Source organism: Anastrepha ludens, chromosome 4 (genome assembly GCF_028408465.1).
Source record: "Anastrepha ludens isolate Willacy chromosome 4, idAnaLude1.1, whole genome shotgun sequence".
Classification (NCBI taxonomy): domain Eukaryota; kingdom Metazoa; phylum Arthropoda; class Insecta; order Diptera; family Tephritidae; genus Anastrepha; species Anastrepha ludens.
Window position 1 is genome coordinate 25786610 of NC_071500.1, and position 25152 is coordinate 25811761.

At 39.7% G+C, this 25152-nt stretch overlaps 1 protein-coding gene across 1 annotated transcript in view; it reads right to left on the bottom strand.

Annotated features, from left to right (window-relative positions):
- Positions 1 to 404: 404 nt before the first annotated feature.
- LOC128861167 (protein javelin) overlaps positions 405 to 25152 on the bottom strand; it is a 31674-nt gene continuing 6926 nt past the window's right edge. Inside the window, exons 3-5 of the mRNA XM_054099094.1 lie at positions 6545 to 11936; positions 3850 to 4201; positions 405 to 2522 (exon numbers count right to left, since the gene is read on the bottom strand). Coding sequence (XP_053955069.1) covers positions 1093 to 2522; positions 3850 to 4201; positions 6545 to 11936 — 7174 coding nt within the window. The 3' untranslated portion in view covers positions 405 to 1092. The remainder of the gene's footprint in view (positions 2523 to 3849; positions 4202 to 6544; positions 11937 to 25152) is intronic.

Below are 25152 nucleotides of genomic sequence, written 5' to 3' on the forward strand. Positions count from 1 at the left end.
TACTTGGTGTTTGGTCAAATAATCCAGCACAATTTGGACTCGGTGCGATGGTGCGTTATCATTATGCGATATCGAAGAATTGTTTGCCCACATTTCTTGTCGTTTAAGACGTACAACAACTCTCAAACACCTCAGAACGGATAAATAATATTTTTTATTGACTATCTGACCCGATGGACGGTACTCATGGTGCATTACGCCTTGGCAATCGAAGAAAACAGTCAACATCACCTCCACGGTACTTTTTGATCATAGGGTAAACATCCTGAGATGTATTTCTCCAAAGTTATCTAGCGGAGAACATTCAGCGCTTTCTACTTCACCTATTCAATAGCAAAGGTAGTGTATACCTTTGTATAAGGTTAAGCGGAGGAATCTGAATAGCACTGCACCTACGAGTATACCGGTGTACCCTGATACTGAGAGTTTTTTTGTATAGTTTATGCTTTATTTACTACTACTTGAGTGCAAGGTTTAACAACAAAACCTCAATAAATCCCATTATCATCTCTTTTTCCTTAATTTTAAATATTTTTCTAACATTTCATAAGCCATTTCAAAACTGCAGCGATTTGCTTGTCAAATGAAGTGATCAACAAAAAGCGTCACTTGCTGTATACTTACAGGCGAGAAGAAAATTGAATGCCACTCGCTTGAATAAATATATGTATGTATATTTATATGGAGTTAATATTTATAAATTTTAATTAAACAATTTAATTTATAATTTAACTTATATATTCGATATTCATAAAAACTTTGGAGTGACTGCATTTGGCATTTGGCTCGGCAATTGCCACAGCACAATTCTTCTCGAAGTCAATGAGTTTTTGGTACATTTTGGTTTTCTAATAAATAAAGCAATGAATTAAAAATTAAATAAAGAGTTAGCACAACTGTTAAAATATTAAAATGTAACTTCCCTACACCGTTATCGTTGTCGTTTTTACATTTCATAAATTTCGCTTTATTAGAAAGTGAGTGAATCAACTACGCTTAGCTGCGCATTTCGAAAATTTTAAACAACATAAAGCATTTAAGCACTAAAGAGATACCATAAATATTAGAATTGTTTTGATTTCCTCGTTCACTTCACAATTTATCCTCTAGGCTATCGTAGTCATAGCAATCGCTACCAAGCTTCGATTTCCTTCCGTCTTCCTCCTCATCTTCATCCTCTTCATAACGCGCATCTAAGTTGCTGATGCCATTCCGTGTGGCTATTGCAGCTAATTCGCCACTAACTGGCTGTTGCTTGCCCTCTTTTTTCGCCTCCTCACGGCGTTTTTCATTTTCAATTAACTTCTCGAAATCTTTTGTCGGATCATAAACTTCAAATTCCTCAAATTCGATATCATCGTATTTACGTTTCTGGAAGAGACTCTTATCGTTTGCCACATAATGGCGTACGACATTGTTGTCCCGCAGCGCCGTTGAGTTGGTTGTAATGACTGTCGTTATACTGCTGCCACGACTACTGGCTACACTCGTACGACCGTGTGGCTCCGGTGTTTGTTGATCGGCGCGGTGTATCTCGACGGGCACCACTATTTGTGCGGGCAGTTGCGTGGAGCGTGGTGCGAGTATTGGTGTCGTTGTTGCTGTGACTGTTGTTACTTGTGCTTTAACTTGAGTGCCCGCAGTGCGGAGTGCCTCACTCGGCGTTTGGCAATTTTCAGTGAACAGCAGTTGTTCTACATTTCTTAAATTAATTTTGTCTAAAACATCACAACTTTCATTGTTGGCAGTATCAAGAGCTCCGCCAACGTAGTCATCGTTTCGGCTCTTCAATGGCAAATTCGACTCTAATATTCTTTTGATGCCTGCCACGTTAGCTGACGCTGGTGTTGTTGTTGATGGGAACAAAGTTTCACTCTGATTGCCATTTTGTTTGGGGCTTATGGTGGCTTTGGCTTTGCCATCTGACTCTGCATGAAAATCTCTTCCTTGTTGCTGTTGCTGTTGGTTTTGCTTCTTGGTCATTGTGTAGGCTAAATCGACGTTTTTATTGCGCCAAACTTTGAGTGTAGCATTGCCATCTCCACTCGCATTATCTGCAGCACACTCCTGGGACTTACGTTGGTCCACGTGGCTCAAGCGTATATCCATGGCTGAGCTTTGATATGTTATTTCGTTACTCATTTCCGATTTATTATTTTCATAGTTGGTGCGGTCACATCCATTGCTTATCAAATTCGTTGGCTTGACGTCGTCTAAAGTATACGAATATGTAGTCATAGGCACATTTATGTGATTATTTACGGTCACTTGCTTTACTTCGCTCACTCCACCAACTAGCACTTGCCCGCAATCCACCAATTTTCTTGCAGGCGTTTGATTGTTGATTGTCAAAGGTTCATCCTTACCCTCCACTTGTCGTAGTTTCGTGCACTCGAAATGGTGTACCATCTTTTTGACGACCTCTGTTTCATCGGCGCCAGTTTCGACGATTTCGGCGCCAGTACCAGCCAATTCCAAACGGCTGCTGCAGCTGTTTGATTTGACGAGTTTGAATTTTATACCTAAAAACAAAAGAAAAAAGGAAATCTGAAAACAAATACGAACCAGATGGATACATACCAATATAACATATACAAATACAAGGTAAGACCGACGGGAACGAAAAGGAATTGAAATGAGCATTATACAGGGTGGGGGGTGGATGAATGCTGATGCATGCAGAAATAACTTTTTGTCGCAATTAATATAATTTATTTTTTAGTTTTATATAGTTTTTGCGTGTTTGTACATGGTGGCGCATCATTAATCATTTTTATTTTTATTAACCTTTTTTTCCTAAATAAAAAAAATAGTTTGAGTGATGAAAATCTTTATTTTTACCTTTGCGCGCTCCATTGCTGGTGTGTTTGTATAGTACAACTGTCTAGTTCACAAGGGTCAGATATGATTGACGTACGATGCCATTTACAAAAATTACAACACCTTCCGATAGAGTGATTAATTTTGCGCCACTTTGTATAAGGTGTTTTTAAGAGGTTAACAGAGTCCCATTAGCTACAATAGTTATTGTTTCCTACACCCGAATTTTGTAGAAATAAAATGTAACGATGATAGATTATTAGGTTTGGCCAAACTGCTGTGGGGAAAAACAAAATTCTTCGAGCAACTTCGGCTCCACTCGTCACTCGTCCAATTAGTCATTAGTGTTCAGACGGCAGCGAAGCAACATGAGCGAAAACTGTGTTGATTTTTTTCATATATCACCAACACAATCTCAGTTTCATCGTAAGCAAAAGGTTACCATGACCCCACTGGCGTCAGCCAATCAGCTGATTCTTTCAAATTTGCTGAGAGCCGGTTAACGGTCTGATCTTCGTCACACCTTCTGAATTCTTTGCACCATGAAATTTTATTTTATTTATTTTGGAATTATGCAGACTTATTCACGATCTAAACTTAATTAACATGTCGATCGGTAAGGACTACGAGTTACTATGCTTGTCCCACTCGTTCAATATTTTTCGACATCCTTGCAGCCTTCTGGCACCAGCGGTTTGTTCTTTTAAGCGGTTCTGTAAATCAATCTGGAAAACGTGTTGCGAAGTCCTAAGTCATTTAGATTTTGAAAACAAATGCCTAATATAAGGCATTTTTTGGACCATTTCTTCATAACTACAGGTTTTTCTTGCTGCAGCAAAAGTTATGATATCTGGTTCGCCTTTCTCGCCACCCTATTTGACCTTACACTTCAATGTCGAAAACTTTCAGTTGCCGTCGACCACCCTTTATTTTCGTTTTACGCAGGGAATTCATGTAATTTTCTACATTTGTGCGCACATATACTTACATACATACATATTTATATTGTTCTTATTTATTCAAACTCACCAAAGTGCCCCAATGAACTTTCTCTGTTATCGTCAGTAACTTCCGCTGAATTGCCCTTCTTTTTGTCATTGTGTTTATCATGTTGTTGTGGAAACTTGTGTGTCGTTGGTTGTTGGTGCGCACAATCTTGTGGTGGCTCGCAAGCATTACAACTCTCAATTTGTCGCACTCGACGCCTCGTCAGCGTCATTGTATTGGTACTTGCCGCGTTTACCTGTATATTGCCATTGTTGCTGGTGGCGCCATTGTAGCCACTGCCATAGTGCAATGGATCCGGCGAAGTGCTTTGCAACACACGTCCGCCGTAGTAGGTGACTGTGGAGCCACACTCCCTTATCTTCTCGAGTACATCCTGTGAATGTAAATTTTACTGATTTAATACTTGTTGTTTGTGCAGGCGAAATTAGGTGAAGTTATTCCGATTATAATTTCAAAACTCTTTGTGAATCAATAAATCACAATATTCTATTGAGTGTTTTATGCAATTGTAATGTTGCAACAAAAACTAACGCAAAATATACCTACATAGTCGTACAACTTTGAACGGTATTTAGGCCTAGCTCCCGATTGACCGTGAGTGTCTTTGTGTTGTGCCACATATAGAGAGCTTTGCAGTTTTATGTCGTCTATGAAGACAAAATGTATTTCACAAGAAAGTTTTGGAAGCCAGAACCCATCGCCGATTTCAACTGATGCAGTCACTTAAGTGAAGTAACATTAAGTCTAACGTAGGTCTGGATATCCGTAAGCAGGTTAACCTTCTCTAGTTTTGATATTTAAAAATGTCGAAGATCTCTACAACATCATAGACTGTCTAGCATTAATCTATATTGAGCATTCGAAAATATGTTTTGTTTTTTTGTACAGGAAATAAAAGAGCAGACGACTCAAAAGATGGTCCGTGGCTGCACTTGGAGAATCACGTCCAAGCATACAGGCCCTGTTTGGGTGAGTTGCAGAAAAAACTAGATGAGTTCCTAACGTAAGTTGATGCCTGCAAAGTTCGCTGTGGCCAGCGCTCATTGAGCTATATTAAGAACACAGAACTCCCTGAGGCTCTCAAAACCGCTTCTTACGAGCTTATTAAGGGTGCAATTGGTCCGCCGTAGCCGAGTGGGTTTGTGTGTGATTATTTCGAGTCTTTGTGCGTAAAAAAGCAAAATTATAAAAAGAAAAGTTTTTTCTAATAGCTGTCGCCCCTCGGCAGGCCATGGCATACCTCCAACGGTATTTCTGCCATGAAAAAGCTCTTCATAAAAAAACCATTTGGCGTTCGGAGTCGGCCAAAATCTGTAGGTCGCTCCGTTTGTGGAACAGCATCAGATAGTCACCGGAGAAGAAGCTCCGCCAAACACCTAACAGAAGTGTACGCGCCAATTATTTTTTTAATATATCGTCCCCTTAGTATTAAAATAGCCTATAAATTTTTTGATGTTTTGAGAAAATGAATTTCAAACTTTTTGTCGAAAGTAGCTCTCACTCAAATCTCGTTATGTCTGTAAATATTTATTATTTTTGACTGACGTTTTGACGCACTTTGTGGAACTAGAATTTGACCAAATTTTGACCACATATAAAATCGACTATGGAAAATCCAAAAATTCAATAAAAAAATAATAGCCTATGAGCACACAGGCTATTGTTATACTAAGGGGACGATATATTTATTGGTCACTGGACTGGCCCCGATTTTCGGAGGCACGCTAGACGATTTCTGCAAAATCTGTTGAGTTGAGGAAGCTTTGCCTAAGCGAGTTCCTCGCACCTCAAAAAACGTACTTCAGATTTCTGTTGAACCACTTCTTAGTCACAACCCTGCGCACTCAAAAGAAGCAACAGATAAAAGATAATCTCGTCGTGATGCGCAGGCAGCAGGTTAAAGCTTACATTTTGAGCTGATTAAATGCAGTTTGCAGCAGCCAATTATTATTATGACTTAAGACACTTTGATTCTCCTGATGAATAAAGTTAGAGTGTCTAGAGTTAAAGTAGCATAAATAAATTTAAGTAAAATTGTGACTTCCCTCTATCAATTATTGGAAGTCAGTCCCAGAAACTCTGTGAGCATTTCTATTAATAATGGATGCGGGTACTTCAACAGATTATAGTTGGGTTAAGCTTATGGTACCCCCAACTCTTGCTTTTTAGAGTACCGCTGCTCATAATAATTCAATGCTTCCACTAGAACTTTAATTTCGAACTAAAATGGCGGTTGTGAAATGTTTCTCTCAAGTCCAATGCCTGTGGACGCCTATATGTACAAGTGTGTATATGTTTGGATAGATACGGAAAAATTTTGTGAATTATACCTCTTGGTGCATGCTGCGTTAAATCTACTTCTGCCTGTGTTTTTTCGCATTTCTGCTGATGTAGCACAAAAATCCTATTACGATGGGAAATTTGAAAAGATATGCGGCACGTAAGGCCATAACTACGGCGCATAAAATAAGCGTAATTGAGCCAAATAAGCGCGCCATAAATCCATAGTAACACCTCATTTGCCCGCTGCTCACTTTTGCGAGCGCCTACGAGCGAAACACACTCACGTTTTGCCTTCTAAAGCCAAATTATAAATACGAGTATGTGTGACTGCAACATCAAGCAATATCACAACCACCATATTTCAGTTGTTCCCCCTTTCTCTCTCCGCTCACCTCTCTCATATCTCCTCATTTTTACACTTCAAAATACTTACTTTGCTTACATAATGCGATTCGTAGACCTCTTCATCAAGGTCTTCATCATCGGCGTCCTCGTTTTCCTCCTCATCGGTTGCTGGCCCATCATCGCCCAGTCGACTGAATTTATCTTCTCTTGTGAAATTTCGATTTTGTTGCTGGCTCGCATGCTGCTCATAAATGTCGGTTATGCGGTAAGTAGGCTCCTCACCGCCACGAATGGCACTGCTGCGTGGTCGTGGACGTGGACATGGTAAATGTCCATTATAATCATTTTCACCCCCAATCGTGCCGTCAATATGCGCTGACGTCTTATTCCGCATATTCCTATTATTATGCCCTTGGACAACCGTTTGCACGTGCACGCCCTTTAATGCCTCTTCATTGATTGCTTCTTGCTTCTCGGACGTGGTCGTTATGTCCGTTTCATTACACTCACAAGGCGATGACAAATCACCGCTAGAGATCCCGCTCGACAAGCTGGCCGTATCCCATTTGCGTGCCGTCGGACTTGCTCCCTTTGTTGGATGTTGGCCAGGTAGTTGCTGTTGTGTAAGCTGTTGTTGTTGATGTTGCTGGTGTTGGTGCGGCATATGCCCGTAAGATGTATCAATGGTAAGATAGCGGTACTTGCGTGCACGTCTAGCACGCGGGCTCGGCAGCTGCGTTGCTGCACTACGTTCCACAAATGTGTCCTCGTCCTGCGAAGTGTGTTGTAGCTGCATGCCGCCACGCGGTGTGGGCAACACATTCTCCTCGAAGAATTTGCGCACATTTCGCACAATATCGGGATTAGGCAACTCCTCTTCGTACAGTTCACGGTTCACGCGCACAGGTTGGTAAAAGAAGTGACGCTTAATGCCACCGCTGCCACCACCACTGGCGGTTTTTGCAACGCTATCACTCGCTTTTCCTACTCTCTGTTGGGGTTTCGTTCCCTCGTCATTACTCTGTGCACCTGCACTCATATGCAACTTTGCTTGCGGTTCCACTTTGCTAGCGCTATCTATGTTCACATACTGAATTGTGGCCTTCCCATTGTCACTGCTTTCGATTGTCTTTTGTCCCAATTTCTGCAATGCGGTCGCCGTTACGTTCGCTGCCGCGTGTGCTATGGTAGTGAGTGGGCGTTCGATTTTAGTGCGCACTGGCTCCACAATCACTACATTATTGTTGGCCAGCAGTTCTTGGAAACTGTACTCCTGCAGATACTGTATGAGTCCATCGAATTGTGCTTCCTTCTTGCTGCGCGGCATCATATTGTTACGCAGTAGTTGCTGTGATTTCAGCACTTTGTAGCGTATGTGATCAAATTGTGGCTCACCGTTGGCATCGTTTGCCAGCGATGCGGGGTCGTCCGAATTAGGCGGTACTGCGCTGACTATGGTCGCCTTCTTGTCACCATCCAATTCGACGATTTCAATGGAAGGCATAAAGCTACAGAACTCATCTTGACTGAAGCTTGAATTGGGATTGAGCAGCTTGGTAGTTGGCGGATTAACGACATTTTTATCAGTCTGCGATTGTGTCTGCTCGTGCGACTGTGCGCCCAAAATGAAATGTCTCGGTTCGGGTTGTGGTTTTTGTGGCTGCCGTGCTTGCTGTTTTTGACTTTCCTGCTCTTCTTGCGACCCTTTGGGAAGCTCATATATATTTTCCTGCTTGTTTGTATATTTCAGCGTCTGCTCTTGTTCTACTTCGATTTGCTTGTCATCTGCTACAGCCTCTTGCTTCTGCTCGTCCTCATCTTTTGCCAATTTCGACCAGTAATTGCGCACTGCGTCGACCTTTTTCAGATATTCATTTTCTACTTGGCTGTCTTCTACTCGTTTGGCCTTATTGAAGTTTATGCCAACGCCTTTATTGCTACTTTTGCTATTGCTTGCATTTTTACCAGCGCCAAGCATATCACCTCGGCGCTTATTGTCTACAACGTGCAAAATTTGTGGTCGCGACATTTTGCTGCCTGCGGCCGTAACGGCGCCCTCAGTGCTACGTCGCCGGAAAGAGTCGTTCGCTGTTAGAACCTTGACGGGACGTGCTTTGTAGATTTGCGTACTTAGCACACGACGTTCTTTAGATTTTATTGATAACTCGCAGTAATTGTTGTTGCTGCTGCTGTTGTCAAAGTTGGTTTTGTTATCATTGACATGTGCGTTCGTTTTATTGCTGCTGCTTTGGATATTCTTACTGTTGCCGTTAGTGTCTTTGGCTTTGTTGCTATTATTTTTACATTGCTGTTGACAGCAATGATGGTGAGCTGTTGGATGCTGTTGACGTTTCGGCTTGGAGGGCACACGCTTCAGCGATGCCACGCGTGTGTGCGTGCTGACAATTGTTGATTTATCTTTAGTGGATATCTCTCTTTTCTCCTGTCTTCTTATTGTTACATCCGCCAAGATGTTAAGCTTTTGGAGCTGTGGTCTACTGTGCGTCTCTGCCTTGTTAGCGTCTTTTAAGTTGTCGTCATTATCGATTGCGTCTTCCTCGATTATGTTGTTGTGTGCATCCGTCACAATTATGCGGAATTTACTGCCAGCACTCGGGTTTACTCGATTACCATCGGCCTGCTGTGTGCATAATTCATTTGAGATTGTAACTGAGTTCTGTATTTCCGTGGAATTCTTCAAATACTTAGCTTCTTCCGCACCAAGTGTTCTTTTACCAGTTTTCTCCTTAATTTCTTTTGCGCGTCGTTCAATTAGTTTGCTAAAGTTCTCGACTTCTATGTCGGGCGCGTCCTTTGGTTGCTCCTGATACTCACTTGTGCTTGTGTCCAGCGAGCTATTTGCTGTTACGTTGCTTTCAGTATCATCTGCTATATGTGAATCAGTGCAGTAGTTTTCCTTACTAACTGTGTTTTCTTGTGGGTCAATTTCCGTCGCTACCGCGCCGTCATCAACTGTCTTCCCTGTGATTTCCTCCACTAAACTATCTGGATATGTTGTTGTTGTTGCTTCACGTTGGTTTTGCACATCCACCCCTTCGTTGGCAATATTATGTGCTCTGACACACTTCTCCTTTACCTCCCGCTTCTTCGCCTTTTCCAAATGTGCTTCGTGTAATTCCTGATATTCCTTCTTTCTTGCCTTCTGGTGTGCACGACCAAATCTCTTGATTGAGTCGTAAATTTCTTCACTAGTTACTACTTCTTCTAGCTGTTGCTTCAATTTTTCCGTGTTAGTATTTTCTAATAGGTGTTTTGCCTTGTTGATGGCTGTGCTGTTGCTGGTGTCAGTGGTGTTGGTATTGGTGGCAGTGCTTTCACGTAAATAACAGTCATCCAGCTCGGTGTTGTTGACGTTGTAGGAAGATCTCAATTTCGCATCAATACACTCGGACACTTTGAGACTCTGACCAATGTTCAAATCCGGCAGACTATGATACTGGTTATCACTAAGATTCGTTTGGAATGGTAAGTACGTAAGTGAGTTGGCCGTTGATTGGCGTTTCAATGGCGCGAGCGGGTAATCAATCGGCGGCGAACCAGAAGTGGCGATTGACTCTAAACCACAGCTACGTGGCTGGACACTTGTCTCGTTGCAAGAGCTCGCGTTGGCTGTGTGTGATGCTGTGTCGTTGTGGCGCTTCCACTTACGTTTTTCCACCACAGAAAGGATTTTCGGTTTGCTGGCTACACTCGATGTTATGCCCACAGTGGATTGAGTTGCTGACAAAGTGCTGACTGTTGCAGGCTTAGCTACTACACCTGTCGGCAGAGCAGTGGCGGCGTTGGCTGCCACTAATGCCCGCGCACTTGCTACAGAATTGGGTGTAGCTGTCGTTGATGTTGACGTGGTTGTGTATGTAATTGTTGTTGCTGTTTCTGTGCACGTTGCTGGCGCATGACCTACTTTTAATATTTGTGTATACAATGTCGTCGATTCGAGCGTTTTACTCAATTCCTCCTCATCTGATACTGTCGCTGTGAGTGGAATCTTTTCAATTTTCGTATTTACTCTTTCCACTACACTAACTAATTGTTTTTCCTTTGTTGTTTGCGTTGCAATTTCCTCAGCTTCCGTCTCTGCCAATATCGTAGCTGCGCAAGTTACAGTAGCTATTTCGTTATCAGCTCCTTTTCCTGCTTCCTTGCATTCACCACTGTACTGCGGGTTGGTGTTCGGCTCATAAATTATATCTTCGATAGTGAAATGCAGTAAGGTTGCGGTTTCGCCACTCTCCTCTGCGAGTTTCGCCGTCGTCACATGCGTTGTACGCTCGTACGCTCCACACTGATTTTCGTCAATCAGCGTACTTTCGGAACCCTCTTCCGATGACAAATACAACGAGTCATAGGCAATAAGTTTCTCAAGATTTTCGCTCAAGGCACGCGAACGTTTTAACACACCACTACCGTGATCGTTCACGTCCGCAGTTGCTTCAGCAGCTGCTAGGCAACCAAAATTGTCAACGTCTTTGTCTGTGTAACTGATTATACTATGCAGTTCTTCTTCACCCTCGTCTTCTGTAGTCTCAATGCGTGTACGCGTTGTTGTGGTAAGACTTATTAGTTCATAACCTTCTTCGGCTGCATCTAATTTTGTAGTTTCTTTGTAGATCTTCTCAATCTTCTTCAGATCGTATTCCTGTTCGGACAACGATGCACTATCCGTCTGATCGTCCGAGTTACTAGTTGTAGTCTCGGGGAATGCGCTGCTCTGACTGTTCTCCTGATAGGAATCTGTCGCGTTGTGTAGCTTCTGCTGTGAACTGCTCAGCGTACGCTGCTGTCGGTGCGACTGATAGATGCGTGGCTTCTCACTTGCCAAATAGCTGACCGCCTCCTCGAGCGCTTCAAAGTCCAATTGTTGTTGCAGTTCGTGACTCTGGTGCAGTGAGTTTTTGAAATAATCCGAGTTCAAACTCTCCAAATCGCTTTTCTCATTGTGCCAAGGGTGTAATTGTTCAACAAGTCCCAATGTCAGCGCATCCAAGCGCTTCAAATTATCATAGTAATCATCCGCCTCACGTGACTGATGTGGCTGATTATGATGTTGAATCGGATTATGATGAGGTGGTTGTGCAACCGTGGGGCTTTGCGGGTATTGATGCGTCTGAGGCGGTTGATTGTTTTTGTGTGAGTGTTGAGATTGAAGGTTGTCGTGATTACTATTGTTGGCGCTGCTGTTGCTGCCGCCGCTCGTATGGTTATACTGATGATGTCGATACAGATGCGAATGTGGATGTGGATGCGCGTGTATATGCTGTGGCTGCTGATACAATTCTCCTATATCGCCGCTGGCAGCGTTGATGCTATTGTTGTGTTGCACCTTCTTCTGCTCGGCTGCACTTAAACCAATATCCTCGCATGTATCAGCAGCGTTGTTGCAACTACCACCACCGCCTGCGTGATGATGATGGTGATGATGATGCTTGTTGGCGCCGATGCTGCCGCCGCAGATTAATCTGTGGGGAAAACGTCACAATTAGTGATGACAGTAATTGTGCTTGCGATTGTTATTGTTCCACATTTCTTTGATGGGCATTGTGTAAGTTATTATAATAGTAAGAGTGTGTGTGTCAGTTAGTGCTTAAGTGAAAATTGCTGAGGAGCTGAACAGGGGCGCTTAGACAATAGATGAAAACACTAAAAAATAGTAACAGACAATTAAACATTGCTTGCGATGCGATGCTCTCCAGATAGATTTGCGTGCAGTGTAGACTTTGAATCGTTTAAAACATCACTCAACGCTTGACTAAACAGACAATTAAGACGGCTCTGTGGAGTGTGGGAGTAGGGGAAGATAGTTCAGCTTTGTGCAGTTTGAACGCACGCAATGAAGGTGAAACTACGTCTCGTTTCAGTCGTTTTCAAGAACTTGAGATTATAGATTTTCTCGTTTGCTGATTTATGCACTCAAATGAATGTATATATGTATGCATGTATGTATGTGTATAGGTAGGCACATATTTTGTGTTTTGAAGTCAGAACTATTTTCATTTAATTTTCTAGCTAAGCATACAAATAGCTAAAAAGATATGTTTACGTATACGCTGACGTGGAGGTCATACAGAGTTTCGGAAAATCAATCAAACTATGCAGCCACCGTAGCCGATTGGATGCGTGACTACCATTCGGAAGCGCACAGGCTCGAGTCTTCGAATGAAACACCACGTAATGAAACGTAATATTCACGGAGCAATTTTCCTTCTTGGGCGAATGGTTGCACACCTCGGTCCTGGTATACTGCCGATAATCGTCAACTTCAACGAACTGTTTAACATCCAGTTAAGGTTCATGTTTGGCGCTACTTCTCCGAAAAATATTTGGACGTTTATTCATTTTTACCTCCAATTTTAATGCAGTTTTTATGTATAAAATTTACCAAAAAGATTCATTGCCATACGATGCGAGGATATTTGGAAAAACTAGCTAACTTTGGGTTTAACGTGAAGACAACGATTCCAAGTATTGTAGTCGAAAGTGTGTGGAGTGGAAACAGCAAAATGGGATTGAAATGTTGGATTGGTCTTCACAGTCGCCTGATGCCAACCCTTTTGGAAATGTTTGGACAACGGTTAAGCAAAACTGAATGCGATACAAATGTGGGCGGTCACACAGTTATCAAGGCAAATTCAGCTGATTTGGAGCAGAATTTGCACAGAAATTAACTCCAAGTATGAGTCGAAGATGTGAAGCCACTACATCTGACGGTGGGTACTATGGGATTTTGTTGAATGTATCGTGGGTAATAAATACTACCACTCCATACAACACTCGAGTCTTAGAGTCGATTAATCGGTTAAATAGTTTCCAAGTTATGGCGGTCGCGCTTCTACTAGACAAATTGCATATTTGATCGGACAACTGCAGATGACCAGACTACAGCCGTTGAACCCCTCAATTTGAAAAATTATTTTACGTTACGAACTCTAGCGTGCCATAACACTTTGGTGGTTGTTTAGTTCCTGAAATGTCTACTCGTTCTTCGTTTATGTCTTCTGTTCAAAAATTTCATTCCGATATCTACACCCCCGAAATTATTATTAAGGCGCCACTTCTTGATAAATTTTGACTATTTACTTATTTCTTTTTTAGTTGAAATTATTAAAAACAAAAAACTTTAAGAACTTTTATATGGAGAAAATGTGAAGCATTTGAAGGGAAACAAATTATGAAAAGTCAACGAAAATTGTGAGCGACTTCACACTTGCGCTTTTAATAGGCTATAAAACTGTGTACCCAATTTTTTTTTTTTATTTTGATTAAAAATTTTGAAATATTGGTTAAAATTTAAAGAATTTTTATAAATCTGGTACAAAGTGTTAACCATATTTATGTAGAATGAACCATATTTTTGTTAAAAGAATTATTGAACTTAAAAAATAAATTAATAAATAGTAAATACGTAATAGCGAAATAAATAGGTAAATAATAAGTAAAAAAAAAATTTTTAATTAAAAAAAAAAATTTTTTTTTTATACTTTTTTTTTAGGTTTTTTTTCTATTTTTTGTTTTTAAGTAAATAGTCAAAACTTGTACCTTCAGTAGAATACCGCGAGGTTATTAACAGTATCTGAAACTTTAAGGTCGTTTTTCTTGAATTTTAAATTTTTTGATTTAAGTTAGGTTAGGTTATTGTAGTAGTCGGTCTATACGATCAACTGTGCGACAAGGGAACTTCATTTGATTTTCTTCGTGACACCATTTTGGGGCACTTTATGAAACGCCGAATTGCTCCAATCCTCATGCCGGACAGTTCCGTAAGAGAATTGAAAAAGTATCCACCTAGAAAACCTGCGCCGATTTTAGCTAAGGGTGGATAATTGCAAAGAAAGTGCTCAACTCTTTCGTCGACTTCCTCATCACTACAGCTTCTACAATATTAGTGGATGAAAATTCCTAGTCTCAAGGAATGCCTGCCAAACAGCCAATGACCGGTTATAAAAGCCACGCCCTTCGAGATATCATCTCTGGAACGGCTAAGCGGTTCCTTTGTATTTTTCTTATTTATGTGGCGCTCGTGGCCATAGGTATCCCAATGGTACTCCTATCACTGACCAGTTGAAGAGTAGTACCCCTCCTGGCTAGCTTATCGGCTTTACAATTTCCCTCAATGACTCTGTGCCCCGGAACCTAAATCGACCTTCAAAGCGGCACTAATATTATTTAGGGCTGCACGGTATTCATGTGCAGCCTTTGATCTTAGTAGAGCCGCCTTTTTTTGATTTAATGACCGTCTGGCTATCTGAAAATATATTTGTTTTAATTTTTGTCAACGCATGCGTATTTAGATACGTAGCCACTTATAGATAGAACTTCTGCCTGATGGATGCTGCAGTAGCGGTGGCCACGTGCTTCCCTACGAGATTTAGTGTAGGCAAACTGATTAGCACTTCCAGCGCTTTGTTTGTGGTAGTCCTCAAAGCACCAGAGTTGCATAAAAAAATCTGTTCTTTGGGTCTTACTCCTGATTTTAACGTAACTCGCCTTCGAGCAGATAGCCACCATACAAGTATTCCATATATAATACTAGCAAACCCGGCCCGCTTCGCTGGGCATACTAAAATAGAATAGATATGGTTTAGAACAGAAAATATATGGTTTTCATATTATTTATTTCTTTATTCTTTATTCAAGCGCTTTGGCATAAACAATATTTTTTGTTTTTCTACTTGTTTTTGAGTAAATATAAAATATAAATTGAAAATCAGTCAAGTTATCCCGTATTAAAGCACTTATCAACAGCTTTCATTTGATACCCATATTGTACATCACACAACCAAAGGTTTCCCGGGTCCACGTTTTGACCTCTATCTCGAGACGCCAGTCACGGAGCGGCGTGAAAAATACTCTGAACTAAAGCATTCACCAACAGCTTCCATTTGATATCCATATTGTACATACACAACCAAAGGTTACCCGGGTCCACGTTTTGACCTCTATCTCGAGACCCCAGTCACGGAGCGGCATGAAAAATACTCTGTACTAAAGCATTCACTAACAGCTTTAATTTGATATCCATATTGTACAAACACATTCTAGGCTCCACGTTTTGGTCTCTATCTCTAGACCCTAGTCACGGAGCGGCATGAAAAATACTCTGAACTAAAGCATTCACCAACAGCTTCCATTTGATACCCATATTGTACATACACATCCGAAGGTTACCCGGGTCCACGTTTTGACCTATATCTCGAGCCCTATCCACCAATAGGCATCCAAACTATACGTAAACCATCTTCAATACCTACTTAACAATGTGTGTAAGTTTGGTTTAATTCGGTGCAAAGACACGGCCGGTTAGCGAACACACACAAAAAGTTGACTTTATTTTATATATAAGATGTATGCATTTTTGTTTTTTTTAATTTTTGAGTTATGAGGCTCTTCCAGCAAATGAGTGATATATGAAACGGCTCTGCCAAATTCTACAAAACTGAATAAAAATCGAAGTGGTTTTCTATTTGCTTGAATCAAGTAAAATTTGAGATTTCTTACTGGACACCTCAATATCTTGAACAGGGTTCAACATGATGCAGTATGCATAACCCAGGCGAATGACCACACGGAACCCGTACTCAATTTTATACAGAGATACAAGGTTATATTCGCGTTTAAGGAAGATTGGAACACTAACCCAACATGGCCAAATGATGACTCATAAAAATGGTACTCAGATGGTTCCAAAACGCTCTAAGGTGTAGGAGCAGGAATAGTGGGCCCTCGAGCACACAAATCTCTAACACTAGGTACAGATACCACGATTTTCCATGCGGAGCTCTCCGCCATAATTAAAACAGTGGAAATCATATCCAAAAAGGGTTCGCGAAAGTAAAAATTAAAATACTTTCGGACAGCCAATCGGTGTTCAAAGCCTTGAATAGCTTCACATTCAAATCAAAAGTTCTAATAGAGTGTAACAATGCACTCAACAAACTGGCCACTCATAATCAAGTCTCACTGCTTTGGGTACCAGAACATGAGGGACACGAAGGAAACGAGAAAACAGACTTTTATGCCAAAAAAGGGACAGAAGGGCTATTTATTGGACCAACCCCATTTTTCGGATTTAACAAAAATAATATAAAACAGGAAACAAAAAATTGGATCCAAACTAAAAAATCAGGGAACACTGGAACGGCACAAGCGGCCTTAATCACTCCAAAAAGTGTTTAAACTTCAATGCCAACAGAGCAAAATCTGCTCTAGCCCCAGATAGAAAAGGCCTCAGATTACTCTGTAGAGCACTTACAGGTCACTTTGCCTGGAATAAACACTTTAACGCAATAAGGGGTTGTCTAGTACAAGATCATGCAGGTTCTGCTGTGATGAAGAGGAGTCTATGGAACACTTAATCACCAACTGTGAGGCATTAGACTACAGGAGACACAGAACCTTGGGCTTCTACCTATTAGAGGAGGAAGACCTACAATTGCTCCCTCCTAAGGAGATGGTTCGATTCCGCGGTGTACTAAATAATTATAATTAAGTAATTAGGGGTGCACAATAAATCAATCTGGTCGCAGTGCTAAAAGGCCTTAGCCTAACCCGTACAGCCATTACCATTACCATTACCAAAATTTGAGATAATCTAATGAAGCTCTGCAGAGATGCGAGAAACCGATGCGTAATAACTCCTACTTTACTTATATACCATATAACGGTGATTTTCAAATTTGCCCGAAAAGGCGATATTTCAATAAATAATAAAGAAAAAGTGCTAAAATTTAGTATAACGGGATATATCACAGAAAAAAATATGAGGGCATTTTGGACGGAAAATAGGACACTGCTGTTTCTTGGACTTTTCTGCATTTGTTGCCACATTTTTGGTTCGAAACAATATGACTTATAAAATAGAGCTTAACTTGACCTTATAATCTAACTAGCATACAATATTTGGGCACATTTTTTGCTAACACAAAGGAATTTTTGCAAATATTTATTCTGACATTTGAAATATAGAAACGACCACCACTGGTGCACATTTTTTAAAAATACATATATATGTACTTGTATGTATGTATGTACATATTCACATATGACTGACTGTTTATAAGTGGTCCATTTGTCAGCTATAGTCGCCAGTCTTGCATCTATAAGTGCATATGGATGTGTGTACAAACGCGCCAGCTTTCATCCGATGCCAATGAAATGACCTAGAAAATGCCTCAAGTAAAATAATTTGGGCGCCTTGTGTCAACTGAAAAAATTTACATAGAACAAAAAGTGAATTCTAATAAAGGGGAAAAAAGAAAAATTTTGAGTAAAGTACTGCTTCCGGTGGAATTTAGCTTTTCTGTTGCTTAAAAAAATGGCTCTGGTTAACGTGGTTGTGGTCGCATTCTAGTGTATACATACATACATTTACTTGTACGTTTTATTTACCTACGAACTTATGTTTGCATTTAAATGATAAAATGCGGTAAAGCATTTTTTGCTTCGGACAGCTTATAAAATGCATTTCATTTACCTCTGCATTTATCGCTTTTAAAATTTTGGTTTACATACATATTTTAATTACTGTGAAAATTCCAATATAAATTTAAATGTTGAAATGCTTTTGAGTAGTTTAAATTTGACTTGCGAAACTATTGGCAGACTTTTGGTAGTGAATTCCCATCAAAGTGTGAAAGAGTCTCAAACTATTTTCGAAAGTTGCAATGCGTGTATTGTTATCATTATGCCAAGATACTCCTGTTCCAACTTAAATGGGTTTTGTTTTTATCGAGCCCTAGAAATAAGTCCACTCAGAACATTCGACTACCAGGTAAAAAGCGTTTTGGCGAGTCTTGTATTTCTCATTTCTGGAGGAACACTGCAACCCTAGAGTATGTAGAAAGTGTGTTCCTCAGATTTTGACTGTAGACCTGTCTCTCTTCAAGCGGGAGTAAAATGGTTAGAGTACCAGTCTAAAACTTCCCAAGTAGCACTAAAGTGCCATTTTGATACCATTTTGAGACCTTCAACGGGCAGGTATCTACAGCCAAGCAGAGTTGATTATGTTAGGTTGGCGCAGAACGGAGCACCCATTGGCTTTAATCGTCTAGCTGCCAAACCCGGACATTTACAGGGAAAGTGCTCAATGGTCTTCCGAAAGGTACACAGAGCTTCTGCAATGGGGATTAATTGGTAAACCTGGCTTTCTGCATGTGTGCCGATCGACCAATGATCGGTAAGCACAGCTACAAGTTTGGGAATTTGAATGGCGAAGAGTCCCCAGAACTTTCTACTCCCTGTGTCTATTTTCCTGTGGCCAAAGAGTTTTTGAAATAGTAAACGAAGAAATGGAGCTCCATCTTTTCTGCGCTTTCCTGAAAAATAAGTTGTGCAATTCGCCTTTAACAACAATCAATAGTATGCCGATGGCAAGGTGGAAGATCTCTGATACCATTCAGTCGACCGCTTCCTGGCAAGCTCAGCAGCAATTTCGTTTCGCTCTATGTTCCTATGTCCTGGATCCCATATCAGAGAGACGTTACCTGTACAAGCAAGAGCTTTGATCCCTTCCGTGCAAGTGTTGACTAGTTTGGATCTGCATCACGGCGTCGTCAGTGCCTTGATCGCAGCTTGACTATCGGGAGAAAATGTTATATCTCCTTCGCTCCCTGTAGAAGTTTGTAATACATAAGTATACTCTGGCGTTTGATCATCTAACCCACAAAACCTGTAGCTGATTTTTTCAGCAAGTCCCATTTTACCACCAGTTAGGTGTCCATGCGGTGAGACTTGAGATTGCATCAAGTCCCTTTCTGCAGAATCTATCTGGAGGTCGAGGTGGAATCATCTCAGCACTTTCTTCTCAAGTACACTGCAGTACTCGTCGTGCAAAGGTGTAGACATTTGGGCTCTCACTTTTTCGCTACACTTGCGGATATTGCGGGTTTAAATATCACACATCTGGTGAAATCCATCAGTAGTTTGAAGCAGTTAATACGAACGTAAATTGCCACTATTGGTCGTCAGCCTCTAACCCAAAGTCTCTCTTACTTTTTTCCATCTGTCAGATTCCTTTCCTTCTCAGAAGAATTTTCCTTGCTTCAGAAGAATTTTTCAGTCATTCGCAAACTTCAAAGAAGTCTGCATTGTGGCACAGATCTCGGTTTGGGAAAATCACAGCAATGTGTTTAGTCATCAAAGCTTTACAGCCCGCTTGCGACAAACTTTTGTTCTGAAGCACTACCCGTCCCTAAATTACAGTACCCGAGCAGCGGGACCAGAACTAGCCAGAAAGCTTACATCTCCAAAAAATTACTTCTTATCAAGTGGCAAGTTTAAGTAGAAAATCGAATGCCTGTATAGACTGGTAAGATAGCCTGGTGAATGCATTGGTCATCCGAAATTTCTTGGAATAGCGATGTTTGCTGCACTCTTCGTCTTGATTGGTGTATTAACCTCCAAGCGATATTCACCCTGTTCAACAAAATACGTCTGTTGTCTCTGGCTCCCTAATTGGATACACCAAAAGATGCCTTCTCCACTGGTTATTATAAGTATATACACAATCTACTCTAGAAAAAAACCAACTTTTTGGTATAGGAGCAGAAGTATATTTCGTGAAATATTTTTGATTGAGGAATATATTTGACTTCGCTTCGATCAACAATTTTCTATGCTCTCCAAGTTAACTTTCTACATCGTTTCAGGAAAACAGTTTAAAATGTTTGTCACGATAGCTTGAATAGTTTCAAATAAACCACTTTCCTTTCATCGCCAAATAGAACTTAGGACATAGAAGGATACACAGGATTCGAACTCAGTTGAATATGGTGAATAATGCAATGAAATCGTTGATTTTTTTTGGGAATTTCACTCGCAACTCTTAACCGATTAGATGGTTCCCAGTCATCTGAGGAATACCTAAATTCATTCAGAGAAATTTTGTTGTTGTTTTTAATTAAATCATGCAATTTTTCGATATTTTCTGGCGATAATTTGTTCAGTGGCCGCCGTAGCCGAATTGGTTGTGAGCGACTACCTTTCGGGAGTGCGTATAGTAGACTCAAATTTCTGTGCGTGAAACAGCAAAGTGATTCTAAGTTTTGTTTCTAATTGCGGTCGCCCCTTGGCAGGAAATAGCAAATCTCCAAGTGCATATCTGCTCCATTGGTGGAACAACATCAAGACGCACGGCACAACTAGGAGGAGAAGTTGGGCCAAACACCTAACAGAAGTGTACGCGCCAATAATTCTCCAAAGTATGACGTCATAATATTTTTTTTGTTTTATAAAAAGTACGTTTTTTTTAACAGAATGTGTGTACATTTTTACAAATCCATATATATTTATATAAGTGTGAATGCAAAAGGTACGTCAGTCTCTGTTTATTTTCATTTTCGCATTGAATTCAACAAACTTTCTACCACTTCAAGCGTTAATTGAGTTTGCAAGCTGTTACAGAGCTGTGAATATGAAAAATCATGAATTGTTGACAAAAATAGCAAAAGCAGAAGCTGATGACAATATTGCAAACATGGATTAACAATTGACTGAAAGCTGCAACATTGTTCTGCTTAATAAATGTTATCTCAGTTTTTTCTCCATTAAGGTTTGTGTGTGGTTTATACATACATACATACTTATACGCGCTGTATATGTTTATTTATCCTCTTTCTACGAATAGAGTTAATTGGTACAAAAAAAAGAAAAGCAAGAAAAATATGGAACAAAAATTTATAATTTTTTGAAGCCTCGAAAATCGTGCCATAAATTCTATTGACTTACGTCGCTATACTTGAAGAAAAATTTTCAAATATTATATTTGGTTCTCCGTTTATTTGAACAGGAAATATATATTTTTTGTTATAGTTTATGATTTTCAAAACCGTACTCTCGCATGCTTTATTTGCTCATGAAAAACAGAGTAAAAAAAAACTGTTTTGAAAACTTGTTATCATATTAATGAAATAAATATCATGAAATAATACCCAAAACTGAGAGTTTATAATATCTTAAGATACTACGCGTTATAAGATCTTTTGTTTCTCATCATGTCCCTGTCATACCGTTTTAAGTTTATCCTATTGAAAGAATATCCAAGAAAGCCTTATCTGTCTGAGGCAATCCTCTACGCCCGTAATTTAACCTTCCAAATATATTATCTATGTTTGGTTGGCATCTTAGAAGTAATCCAACTTAAGCCCCAAAGCCACCTTTTGTTCGCTGTTCTTACAATTTTCTCAAAATAAGAGGCTTAGATGTCTGTAAGGGTGCGCCTATGCCTTTTGTCTGTGTACTCCTCAGTCAATTTGGTGCCAAGTCTCGCTCAAGTCATTGGCCGTGTAATTCCTCTCGATATCACAGTGACCAGGAAGTCATCCTACTTTTAGCTGAAATGACTCTGCCACATCGTTAAGAAATGTGAGACATGTCATGGCTACCTTAGACGTTGTCGACTACTTCGTAGTTCTTATCAGTATTCTTCCGTTTGAATTAAAAACTCTTAGCAATTTTTCGGAAAACTCTTTTTTTGTTTTAAACTTTAAACAAATTTTAATTTTTTTGGTTTATTCTCAATTCTCATAGCGGATTAATGTCTTAAATTTGCCATAAACTTTTATTTCGGACAAAAATTATCATTACCATTGCGTCATGGAAAAGTACTTACTTATGATGTATATATTAATGTGGCGCAAAATTAATCACCCGTTCGAAAAATTTATAATTTTTACAAATGGTATCGTACGTCAATCATATTTGACACGTGTGAAGTAGACAGCTGCAGTATACAACAGACAAGCAATGGAGCGCATTAAGAGGTTACGGGTGGTCAGAATTTTCAAAAAATTATTTTTTTTTTTAACTTTTTTTTTAATTTTTAAAAAAATATTGTTTTTAAAATTTGAAGTGAATCCCACAAATACTTTTCGAGTTATTAAACAATTAACAAAGTTCGCTCGGGCGCTCCGGAAATCGATAGCAAAATTTTAAATGCGTTTTTCGCAAAATTATGTTTTTCGAACTGGTGATAACTGTAACTTAAAAACCGCTTGGTAGATTTCACAAAATTTATACTGCTTTTGATAGTAAAAAACTCGTGCCTGATCGAAGAATTTTTTTTTTAATTTCTATTTTTTTTAAACAATTACTTGTCGGTTTTTTTCTTAATTAATTCTTAATTTTGAAAAAAGCTTCGATCAGGCACAATATTATTTATTAAGAAAACTAATTTTAATAGTCCGATTGTTTTTAGATGAATCTCGAAGCACTTGTGATGATCACCGCAAGGGACTTCTAGAGAAACGGGCTTCACACAAACAGCGATAATTTTTACAATTATTAATTAATAACAACATCAAGACGCACACGACAAATAGGAGGAGGAGCTCGGCCAAACACCCAAAAAGGGTGTATGCGCCACTTATATATATATATATTAATTTTTTTTGTTTTGAAATTTGTGGAAATTTTGCTAAAGTCAAGTCGAAACATGATGTATTAATGCTATGGTTTTATTTTTGTAAAATAAAGCGATTGACTAGCAAAAAAAAAATTATTGAAAATCATGCGCTACCTTATATATACTCTAAATAAATAATATATATGAATATCCTAAAAAGCCATTTTAATTATTTTATTTTTTCCTTCTGAAAAATATTGCTAGACAAAACGCAATTTTTATATCTTTTAAATAAGAGTCCCCTCAAGTGCAACAATAGAGTAACGTACGCATCGGTCACTCCGCATCGTATGCAAAATAGCTTTCTAGACAAGTACAGTATCTAGCCAGCGTCAGATCAACAGATTTCTTACGGTATGCGGCTCATATCTGTTACTTAAGGGGAAACCTTTTTTGAGTGCCTTGAAAGTATGGTATAAAAGGGCTCCAGAAAGGGTGGCAGACAGCACTGTTTCGAACAATGGAAAATTTGAAGGAGCCTTATAGCGATGGTGAACGATTTGCACATTGAAGACGATAAGTGAATTTACGAGTATACGAAGCTAAAATAAAATAGTTTACAGCATCAGCCTCGTTACTTGATAGTCAATTCGTCAAAGTTACCAGCAAAAAAGAAGGCAGTGAAGCCATTCAAGTTTAACCTTTTTTTACTTTTTTATAACTACAGCCTTTCATCTTTGCTTCTGGCATTAAACCAAACGCACATTTTTCGCACTTAAATAATCCAAAGTTCAACATTTAAATACTCTCGTTTCCAGTTCCTCACCACCAATTTCTCAAAATCAAGCCGCTGCCTGCAACTTGAGCTTTCCTAACTTCCAAATGGTTATAAAAAGATTTTTTGTTTTGAATCAAAAATTTTCTTTGTACTTTAATGGCAACTGCAGCAAATTTATTATGGCTAAAAACCAACAAACTAATACCACAAATACACTTTTAGCACTCTTCGAAACAAATTGTTAGCATTTTCGTTATTTTGCATTATATTTTGCATCTTTGAAAGCTTTTTGAGCACTTCTAAGTGTTGCATGGTTTATGAGCAGAACAAAATATTTTGGCAACACAAAGTTTGCAGCTGATACGTTTTTACGGTGGCGGGTGGCGGCAGCTGGTACAGGTAGAAGAGCAAAAAGTGCCAAGCAGAAATTGTAAATCGAGTCTATTGAAAAATTTCGCACACATCAAGCTAGTGAGTGAAAATGCCAACACACGAAAAAAATCAATAAAAAGGGGATTTACAGTGAGCATATCGCGAGCTGTTGCCGCACAGAACATGCAAATATTATACATACATCTGCATGTGCAAACTTTGCAAACGACTGCAGATAGCGGCTGGAGCTGCAAAATTTTCCACTAGATTGGCGTTAAATCTACTGCAGCCAACCGCATAGTTTGTACTAACGCATATTTTATGAAAACCTTTTGCACACACAAACACAGGAAACTTGCGAAACTGTGTGCACAACACTAACACTCACAAATGTGTTTACTCCACCTTGTGTAGAGGTTTTTCTCGCTAAGTGGCGCAAAATCATGGACACTTTTGCACGACTCACGTGATACAACATGCAAACGCACTAATACTCGCACATACATATGCACCTGTGAAGAGTGATGCACCCTTCTTTCTCTACACATATTAACACTTCAGGTTTTCAACTTTTTCATTTGGAATCGCGGCTGCCAGCAAAGCTTTTTGCCTAGTGCAATATTTTTTTTGCTTTAATAAAACTTTTATTTATTGTACTTAATCCACAATTTATCCTGAAATCTGTGTACGCTACCTGTCGCGAATCGGTAAAGCAACACTTCACAAGTAAAAGGCGTTTGGATATTCTTTACCGAGTTATTCGTTGACTATATAAAGTGTACAGCTCGCATGCGTGACCGCAAAATACTAAACTCTGGCAAATTAAAAATCGTAAGCCGCAGTCAGTAACTTGCTCACAACTTTGTGTGGTCAGCAGCGCCGCCGATTGACTTGATAAAGCTTACTAGCCGATCGTAGATTCATTCTCGCTGAAAACCGACCAAGCAAGCCAGCCGTGAAATGAAAATGGTGAGCGTGTGCCATTTAGTGTAACGAGGGGCACGCGATGTCATGATGACTTTTACGATCAACAGCGGCGCACAGCTACCCCTAATGCGAATTTCAGTAATGTGTCACCCGTCTCCACTGTGCAATTTGTTGGTTGAGCGGGTTACTTGCTCTGAAATAGCACACACACACACACACACACACACAAAAGCAGGCAAATAAAAATGTATTTGTAAGTGTA